This window comes from Plecotus auritus (genome assembly GCF_963455305.1).
Source record: "Plecotus auritus genome assembly, chromosome: 6".
Taxonomy (NCBI): Eukaryota; Metazoa; Chordata; class Mammalia; order Chiroptera; family Vespertilionidae; genus Plecotus; species Plecotus auritus.
Genome location: NC_137773.1, coordinates 45,679,162 through 45,689,818, shown reverse-complemented (window position 1 = coordinate 45,689,818; position 10,657 = coordinate 45,679,162). Strand labels below are relative to the sequence as shown.

Below are 10,657 nucleotides of genomic sequence, written 5' to 3'. Positions count from 1 at the left end.
AAATAGCCAATAGCGTGCGAGGACGCTAGGAAGCGTGATGACGTTAGCGCTGACGCCCGCGTGAGGACGCACGCGGCATCACCGTCTCCAAGGAGCGGTCCAGGGCACCGGTTTCAAAGTCGCAGGGCGGGCCGTATGGACTTCCGCTCTGGCCCGGCCATCCTGAAGTCGCCACTCACTCCGCGAAGGACGCCGCCCCCGGGCTGCCCGCCGGCTCCCTCCGCGCTCTGGTAGGTGGCCCGACACGGCCCAGAGTGACCCGTTGGACGCCTGTATCCACCCGCGTCCCGTCCCACCCGGCTGAGATTTGTGTGAACGTGGAACAGAATGCACTTGGCAGGTCCCCAGCAAACCTGAAATCTGAAGTCTCTTTCCTGAGCGAGGGACTCGGAGGAGGAGCGGCCCCTGTGGACGCCGCGGGAGTGGGGTGCTGATTACAACGCTTGACAACGTCCAGAGCGGTGCCCTAGGTTTGTCTTCCCGCACACGAGTCCTGTGTCTTTTTGAGCAAAGTAAAGGTGGTGAATGCTCCAAACTCAAATTTCATCCAAATGGCCACAGAAATCGACCCACTGAGAGAGAAAAGTAAGCTCCTTATTCCTTTGCTGAGAATTCTTAGCCTTAGTATTTCATGTCATCGTTGACCAACTAATATTTTTTGAATGCCTCTTGGGTGCATGGAAATGTGTGGAAACTTAAAGAAGTCCGCTGCAGAAAAGCTTAGTGGTTTTATATGAGGATGTGTATATGCTTGAGCAGAACCGTTTGGTGAATACTTGCAGGTTCCTTAGCTTACCCGGGACTCTACTGGACACTAAACATGTTTATTATGCTTCTCACATGCTCTGGGACGTTAGAGGGCAACAGCTGGGAAGGGTTTCTCAGTCTGCAGTTAGAACCTGGAGGCACAGCTCTAGCCATTTGTTCAGAGGCTGTTTATGGAAGTCCTCCTTTTTCAGTTATGGGCCAGAGCTATGTGAGCATGGCTGCAACCAACGTAAAGAGGACAATTCTACCCTCCAGGAATTTAAATCAAGGAGGGAAATAAATAAATTCCTTAAGTACACTGAAGTGGCAGCAACTGCTAACTCCTTTGCCTCAGTTTCTTCCTAGGTTATTGGCGTGATTAAAATAGTGTTTAAATATGTAACGGATTTGGAATTGTATGTGACACATAGTGCTAAACAAATACTAACTAGTATTGTACAGGCTTATTATTAACTGTGGTCAAGGAAGGTGCCATTGGGCTGGAATTTGAAGTGCTAATATGAATTTACTAGGCACCCCAAATAGAACAGTATTTGCAACATTGAGGAGATTAGAAATATGCTTAGTTAACAACTTGCAAGGAGGTTAGCTTGGATGGAATGTGCTTTATATAGAGAAATGGCAAGTGCAGCTGAAAGGGAAGAATGGGGCTAGATGGTCAACAGTCTTGTCTGCTATGTGTTCAGGAGTTTGGACCATTGCACAGGTTACAGGAACCACTGAAAAGAAATCAACTGAACATGCATTATAGCACAGTGCAATTAGGTGACATCATCCAGGTAAGAAATGAACTAAGGTCCGTACAATGAGATTGGAGATTAGGGGGTTTGGGAGAAAGAGGTGGAGGGCAACCAGGAAGATGGGGGAAAACAGTAGGTTTCATTTTGGAAGCATTATAGACCAGTGGTGAAGAACTCAGCCCATCTCTGACATCCTCTACATTGGCTTCTATTGAACTTGATTGCCTCTTTTCATTTGTTCCATTGGGATTTGAGAGTCTCGCTCAAGACAGTGTGATTTGGTACTTTTCATTTGGCAACTCCACATGACACTGCCTCTTTATGATAAAGTGTCAGCTTTACACATCATAACCACTGACAATTCCACACCCAGTCAGGCTTCTAGTAAACTGTTCTTCCATTTCCATCTGAGAAGGAGATCTGATAGTTCTTAAGGATCTGTTCAAAGAGGGACTTGTATATCAAACTAAGAAATGAAGAATTCGATCTTGTAGTGGTGATTATGGACAGTGGGGATGGACTCATTTTTTCCTTTTATTCTCTTAACAGTGTCTTTCACAGAACAGAACTTTCTAATTGTGGTGAAGTTCAATTCCTCAATTTGTTTTTTTATGGATCTGTGTCACATCTAAGAAATCTTTGCCTACACCAAGGGTGCAAAGATTTTCTTCCATGTTTTTTTTCTAGAAGTTTTGTAGTTTTAAGTTATACATTTAGATCTATGATCCATTTTGAGCTGAATTTTGTAAGGGTTGGGGCTCATTTTTTTACATATGGATGCCCAATTGAAAGAATATCCTTTCTCCATTGGAGTACCTATGACCTTTGTTAAAAATCAATTGTCTGCATTTGTGTAGGTCCATTTCTGGGCTTAATTCTGATCCATTTATATGTTTGAAGTTTTATAAGTCTTAAAATCAGATAGTGTTAGCCTTTCAAATGTGTTCTTTTTCACAGTTGTTTTGGCTATCCTAAGTCCTTTGCATTTCCATATAAATTTTAGAAGCAGCTTGTCAATTTCTACAAAAAACAAATGCTTGGATTTTGATAGGCATTGCATTGAAACTACTGATCAATTTGTGTAGATTATACTGAATTATCTGATCAATTAAAAGTTATATATCCATTGAAATATCGCTTCGTTAATTTCTCTCAGCAATATTTGATTTTTTTAGTATATACTAGTAGGTTTTGCATACCTTTTATCAGATGTATTGCTGTTTTGATATTGATACTATTATAAATAGTATTATTCTTTTACCTTCATTTTTTATTTATCATTGCTACTATAGAGAAGTCTTTATTTTTGCCAATTGTACCATGCAACCTTCCTAAACTCCATAATTAGTTGTAGTAGTTTTATTTTTGTAAAGCCCATTAGATTTTCTACATAGACGATCTTTTCATCTTATAAATACAGTTTTACTTTTTTCCAATTTGAATGCCTTTCATTTCATTTTCTTGCCTTACCGCACTGACTAGAACCTCCAGCACAGTGCTGAACAGAAGTGGTTGGAATGGACATCCTTGTCTTGTTCCTGATTTTAGGAAGAAAACATCTATCTTTCAAAATTAAGTATGATACTAGCTGTAGGTTTTTCATTGATGTTCTTAATAGGTTGAAGATGTTCCTTTCTATTCCTAGTTTTCTGAGTGTTTTTATCAGAATGAATGTTAGATTTTTTCAAAGGGTTTTTCTGCATTTATCATTTATTGAGATAAGATTTTTTTTTCATTTTTAGTTTGTTAATAGGGTGATTCACATTGATTAAATCTCAAATGTTAAGCTCCTTTTCTGTTTTTGGTGGGGTTTTTTTTTGGGGGGGGGAGATAAACTCATCTTGGTCTTGATATATTATCCTGTTTATATATTGTTAAATTTCATTTTCTAAAAGTTTGTTTAAAATTTTAACATCTATGTTCATAAAGCTTTTTTTCTTCTCCTAATGTCTTTGTCTGGTTTTAGTCTCAGATAATGCTGTTCTCATAAAATTACATGGAAAATATTTTGTTCTCTTCAATATTCTGAAAGAATTGATGTAAAATTGGTGTTATTTCTTCCTTAAATGTTTGGTAGAACTCACCACTGAAGCCAGTTAGACCTAGAATTTTCTTCATGGAAAGTTTAAGCTATAAATTTAATTTCTTTAATAGATAAAGTGACAGCTCCATATTCTGTTGTGTACTTGAGAGAGGCTCTCTGCAGATCTCGTATGTCCAGAGTTCTGTCGCTGTGCAGCTTTCTCTCCTACACTTTGAACTGCCTATTTTAATTTACTTGATCTTCATCGACTCAGCTCCATCACCTTAACTCAAAAGAATTTGCTTGATTTCTGTCTGCATTTTTCCTACCTGTGCCATGGCTTGGAAAGTCTCTCAGGCCATTAAGCTGGGGCAATTATATGTCTCACCTTATTTGTTTTATGTCTCTCATATTATTGTCTGATGTCTAGTGTCTTGCAGACCATTGTTTCTCTTTTGTTGTTGTTATTTGGGGTTTTGTTTTGTTTTTGGTTGGTTGTCTGAGGTGAAAATGTAGTCCTTGATACTTCATCTTGGGCAAAAGCAGAACTCCTATTCAAGTTACCTTACTTTTGAAATTTCAAGCACAGCTATCTTACTCTACTATAACTATTCTTTGACTTAAGACCTTTATCTTTGAACCATTCATTTTCTTTCATTTCTTAAACTCTTCCCCAGCTTGCTTTTATTGCTTTTTTACACAGGCTATACCCATTGCCCATTAGTTCGTCTGATTTCTTGTCAGTAACCTTAATGAGTATGCCCCTACTTTTCTGCAGCACATACCCAGTAATACTTCATCCTTGGTTTGCCCTTAACAGTTCTCACACCCAGCTGTTCAGTAACCATACATAAAATATCAACTTTCTGGTCAAGTGACACCACAAATTCAAGGTTAACTCATAACTAATAAGTGATGAGCTGGAATTTGAACTCAGGCAGTCTAGTTTCAGTGTTCAGAACTACTACCCAACAAATACACTTAAAAGAAAGAAAAATTATAGGCCTGTTTCATTTATGCACATAGAAACTAATACAAATAAAATATTAATAAATTAAATCCAGCAATAAATGTGTATATGTACATACCCATACAGTTGTCTTCATATTGGGGTCATCCCAACAATGGAAGGATAGTTAGCGTTAGAAAGTTATTGAGTACATTAAAGAAGACCTAGATTAATGGAGAAACATCAAAATTGTGAATGAGAACGCTTAATGTAGTAAATTTGTCAATTCTTCCACAAATTATGGGTAGATTCAATGCAATCCTTAACTTAGTCTTCACAATATGGTTCTAAAATCTATGTGGAAGAACTAAGAGTAGCCAAGAGAGTTTTAAAGAACATCAAGTTGGGAAATTTATAAATATTCAATTATTATTATTTTTTAAATATATCTTTATTGATTTCAGAGAGGAGGGAGAGGAAGGGAGAGAAACATCAATGATGAGAGAGAATCATTGATTGGCTGCCTCCTCCACGCCCCCTACTGTGGATCAAGCCTGAAACCCTGGCATGTGTCCTGACCAGGAATTGAACTATGACCTCCTGGTTCATAACTCAATGCTCAACCACTGAGTCATGCTGGCTGAGCTAAATATCCAATTATTAACTCAATAGTATATTGGCAGATTGATAAATATATAGATCAGTGGAATAAATTAGCACAGAAAAAGACACACATATCCAAGAACATATATCTCTGAAAAAATCCTATATAATAAAACCCTACTATGCAAATTGACCAAAGGGTGGAACGACTGGTTGCTATGATGTGCACTGACCACCAGTGGGCAGACACTCAACGCAGGAGCTGCCCCCTGGTGGTCAGGGTGCTCCTACAGGGGGAGCGCCACTCAGCCAGAAGCCGGGCTCATGGCTGAAGAGTGCAGCGGCGGTGGTGGGAGCTTCTCCCGCCTCCGCTGAAGGTGGGCGGTAAGGAGCAAGAGGTCCCAGACAGCAAGAGGGATGTCTGACTGCCGTGTGGACATCCCCCAAGGCATTCTGGAGTGCAAGAGGGCACAGGCCAGGCTGAGGGACCTCCCCGCCCAACTCCAGTGCTTGAATTTCGTGCACTGGGCCTCTAGTAGGCAATAAAAATCAGTGGCAAAAGGATAGACTATTCAACAAATTATGCTAGAATATCTGGCTATTCAAATAGGAAAGAAAAATGCCAAAGATGCCTTTTGTACACTATATAGAAAATAACCTCCAGGTTGATTGAAGGATAAATTCTCTAACTTTCAGAAAAAAAAATACAAGAGGGTATCATTATTTTGTCAGGATAGAAGACTTCTTCAAAGATTTTTGACTGAAAAAAAAAGATAGATAGATAGACTACATTATAAATAAAAAATTGGATATCACAAAAGATATCATCAATAAATGACTAGCCCAGCTATAGAAGGGGAGAATATGTGTATTGACAATAAATGTAACTGAGAGTTGATTAGCATCTCAAATTGGAAAGATCTTTCACAAACATTAATACATTTACACTAATGGAAAAGTAGTTAAAGAATATGACCAAGCTATTTATAAAATTTAAAACCTGAAAAACTACTAAAAATATGAAAAGATATCAATCTTGTTAGTCATCTAGAAAATGTAAAATAAATAATTGTGTGATAAGTACTTGTTGAATGAGTGAAGGAAATACTAGATTTAAAAAAAAAAGAAATACTAGATTTAAGTCATAGTAAAATTTTCTCCATTTAGTAGTCAGCTATAAAGATTGGATGTTTCCCTCATTATTAATGCACAATTAACTTTTTAAACATATTTAATTACTTTTTAACATATTAATCACAACTCAGATTTAGTGTTTTGTCTTATTTAGGGCAAGAAAGAAGTAGTTTGTATTGGAATTATTATATCCATAGCCAAAACTCTAATCTCCTTTTAAGACTGAGAAGGAAGAAGAGTAATAAACAAAAGCTAGATCCTTCCTATAGTCGTGGTAAAATTTTAGTGCTATCTCTAAAGTTTTGAGAATAACAGTAAAAAACTTGTGGATAATTCCTCTTAAACTCAGTAAAAAAGTAAAAACCATTTACATTATTTTAAAATAGATTTTTATTTATTTCAGAGAGGAAGGGAGAGGGAGAGAGAGAGAGAGAGAGAGAGAAACATCAGTGATGAGAGAGAATCATTGATCATCTGCCTCCTGCACTCCCCTTACTGGGGATGGACCCCACAACTGGAGCATGTGCTCTGACTGGAAATTGAAGGGCCGGGCCATTTACATTATTAATGCCCCATAATTACTCGTTCCTTTGTGAGAATCACATGTATCTATCATTTCTCCACTAAATTATGTGTACTTTTAAGGAAGAAACTATTATCTGAAGTTCTCAACATGGAATGATACACTATATGTGTGTATATCATTCATATGTATTCCATATAAGTGCATATTTGCTTATGCATAACATATACAGAAGAGAAAAGAAAACAAATATAAAGCTAAGTGAATTGTTACAAAGTTCAAAACTCAGGCAACTGCAACCCAGGTCAAGATTGCTAGGACCCCAGAAACAAGCCCTTAGTCACACTGCCTAAATTGCTGTAGTTTTATAATAAACTAGAGATCTGGTGCACAAAATTTGTGCACAGGTAGGGTCCCTAGGCCTGGCCGGTGATCAGGGCTGATCGGCGCCTTCGGGCTCCTGGCCAGGGCCTTCCTTCTGGCTGCCGACCAGGACCTTCCTTCATTCCATGCCGCCCCCTGGTGGTCAGCGCACATCATAGCGAGCGGTCGAACTCCTGGGGGGACACTTTGCACATTAGCCTTTTATATATATAGATCTTTCAATACTCAACCACTGAGCCATGCTGGCTGGGCTCTTGATATCTGGTAAAGCAAGACTTCCCTTGTTCCTATTTCACAAAAACGTCTTAGCTATTTTCATTGCATTTCTACCTATATTTTAGAATCAACTTTTAAATTTCTGAAAAATCCTCTTTGGGAATATTAATTGGGATCGCATTGAGCCTAAATATTCCTTTGGGGGGAATTGATATCCTGACAATACTGAATCCTAGACACCATAACTATCTTTCCATGTATTTAGGCCTTTAATTTATTAATCTCCTGAATGTTCCATAGTTTTCTATGCAAGTCTTACACATTTTTTTTGCTAAATTTGTTTCTGGGTGTTGATATTTTTATTGTACTTTAAATGTATTTTCTGACTTTATGTTGCCAGTATATAGAAATACAATTACTTTTTTTATATTGACTTGTATCTAACAATCTTGCTAAACTTAATTATTGAGTCTAAGAATTTTATCTTTGTTCTTTTGGATTTACCACATACTTATAACTCTAAATAATGACAACTTTTTATTCCTTTTAAATTTTTATACCTTTTATTTCTTTTATTTAACTTATTGTGTTAACTTAGACCTCTAGTAGAGTGTGAACACATGTCAAAAGAACTTATCCCCTGTCATTCCCAATTTCCAAGGGAAAATTTTCAACATTTTTCACACTTACTAGTAAGTATGATGTTTGTTGCATGTTTATATAGAAATCCATTATCATATTAAGGAACATTCTGTTCCTACATTCCTAAAACTTTGTAATGAATATATCTTGAATTTCATCAGATGTTTTTTCTATAACTTTAGAAATAATTGTATTTGTTAATCCTCTTTTGGGTATGCTTATTTTCTATTTCTTTTGGATGGTGACTAATCTTTGTGATTTCTCTTGCTGTTCTTTTTCTAACTTTTGGAGATGGAAGTGCAGTTTATTGTCCTCAGTCTTTTTTTTCCCCTAGTATATGCAAGATTTCCTAGAATATGTGAGATTAAAGCTATAGATTTCTCTTTAAGCAGGTTTCAAGGCATTGCGTTTACACTACCATTCAGTTTACAGTACTTTCAACTTTGTTATCGAATTTCTCCTGAGACCTGTGGGTTATTGAAAAGTAATTTTTTAACTTCAAAATTTATGGATATTTTTCCCTTTACTTTTTGGCTCTCTACTGCACTTTAATTGTACTATATCAGATAACTTGCTGTCCTTGGCTTCTGTCTTTTGAAAGTTGTTGAGACTTGCCCTGGTAGTTTTAGATGTTCCAGGTGACATTGAAAGAATGAGTATTGTAAATTTATCAGGTGCTGTATTTTACTATGAATTAAAAATATCACCTTGTACTTATTGGACCTCCTTTTTGTCTCTTGCTCACTCCTGCTTAATTTGGATTCTTCATCCTGCAGTTTCTCCTCAATGTGGAAGTTTGTCCTGAAAAAGAATTTCAGCAGATTTTAACAGTTCTAAAGAATATAGCTACAAGTAATCTTTTCAACTCTTTTTACTTCTAGTAGCAGGAATTTAAAAAGAAATGTGCTGAATATTTTTTTGAGAAAACTAGGGAAGAGAGAAAATTAAAATTTATGAGATCAGAAAAATTAGTTCTTTGCAGCTGTTGTTCTTTTTCCCATTGGCAATAGTTGGTTTAGGTGTGTAGAAGGGGCCCTATTCTTAAACTTGAAGTGGTGTGATGAAATTTTTTTAAATTATTTTTTCTTTATTGATTAAGGTATTACATATGTGTCCTTATTGCCCCATTGTCCCCTCACCCCCCTAGTGTCTGTGTTGAAAATGATGGTTCATTTTATTTTAAGAAGTAGTGGAGGCTAGCAGTTTTTCATTGGCTATATCAAATAATAACGTCTTTATTTCTAGTTTTTAAAAATTGAACATTACCCAATGAACTACAAATTGTTTGTTGTTGTTTTCTCAGCTCAAAGACTAAATGAAGTTCTTAGGCAGTGTCAAATGGAAAATGTTTCCAAATATTCAACAGCACAGGTATGTAAATGAAAGTCTAACAAACTGGTTTACTTTGGTTGTAAATATATCTGTATAAATATGAATTGAAATAAATTCTACTTTGGATTATTCTCATGTGAAGTTGCCTACAGCAGTTTGAAATTTTACCTAAAATTTTGATACCTGTAAGGAGAAAAGTTTGTTTTTGCTTAGTGAATGTAAATTATTTGACCATAGAAACTGCCTTTTTTTTTAGAGTTGGAGTTTACATATTATGCATAGCGTTAACATGTTTGAGTTCTAAAATGAGAAGTCGTTGTTTTGAAACATTCTAAAGTTGTTTCTCAATATACAGCCAGTTGTAAACTTTAACTCCCTGAGTTTTCATAGATTATGACAGAAGCATAGACTAGCTCAAAGTAGTATATAATACATAGCATTGTTTTAAATATTGCTTTCCTTGGTTGTATGTTTTTCTTTAAATACTAGAGGCCCAGTGCACAAAATTCGTACATGGGGGGAGGTGTCCCTCAGCCCACCCTGCACCCTTTCCAATCTGGGACCCCTCGAGGGATGTCCAACTGCCCATTTAGGCCCAATCCCAGTGGACAGTCAGACATCCCGCTCACAATCCAGGACTGCTGGCTCCCAACTGCTTGCCTGCCTGCCTTCCTGATTGCCCCTAACCACTTCTGCCTGCCAGTCTGATCACCCCCTAACCATTCCCCTACCAGCCTGATCGACACATAACTGCTCCCCTGCAGGCCTGGTTCCCCCCAACTGCCCTCCCCTGCAGGGCTGTTCCCCCCCAACTTCCCTCCCCTGCAAGCCTGGGTCCCCTGCAGCTGTCCTCCCCTGCAGGCCTGGTCCCCCTCACCTTCCCTCCCCTGCTGGCCTGGTCGCCCTCAACTGCCCTCCCTTTCAGGCCTGGTCCCTCCCAACTGCCCTCCCCTGCCTGCCATCTTGTTGTGGCCATCTTGTGTCCACATTGGGGTGGCCATCTTTGACCACATTGGGGTGGCCATATTGGGTGGTGGAGTGATGGTCAGTTTGCATGTTACCTCTTTATTAGATAGGATGCCTGAAGGGGGGATTCAAACAAAAGATTCATTTTAAATCCTGAGAAGATTTCTGGGCAAGGTGTTGCATCATACCAGTATCTCCTGGAAGCTATGGCTGATTTGATTATGAAAGATGATTTACCAGATAAAATAGTCAGCCCATTAGGTGTACCTACATTATGCATTGTGATTATAATTCCTTAAAGCCTAATGGTAACCAAGTAGGAACACGATTACCCTTACTTAATAGTGTATTCTATGGTGAAATAATAGCTCCTTGAA

General features: G+C 37.8%; 1 protein-coding gene across 7 annotated transcripts in view; it reads left to right on the top strand.

The window, feature by feature from the left end:
* Positions 1 to 36: 36 nt before the first annotated feature.
* SCLT1 (sodium channel and clathrin linker 1) overlaps positions 37 to 10,657 on the top strand; it is a 122,282-nt gene continuing 111,661 nt past the window's right edge. For 6 of the 7 annotated variants that reach the window (XR_013961020.1, XM_080676896.1, XM_080676893.1 and 3 more), the window contains exons 1-2: positions 52 to 585; positions 9,286 to 9,353. Coding sequence is in view for 6 of the 7 variants with exons in the window: in XM_080676896.1 (XP_080533022.1) it covers positions 552 to 585; positions 9,286 to 9,353 (102 nt within the window). In the remaining variant the exon portion in view is untranslated. Of the gene's footprint in view, positions 586 to 9,285; positions 9,354 to 10,657 lie in introns of all 7 variants that reach the window. The other variant, XM_080676897.1, reaches the window with a different exon arrangement.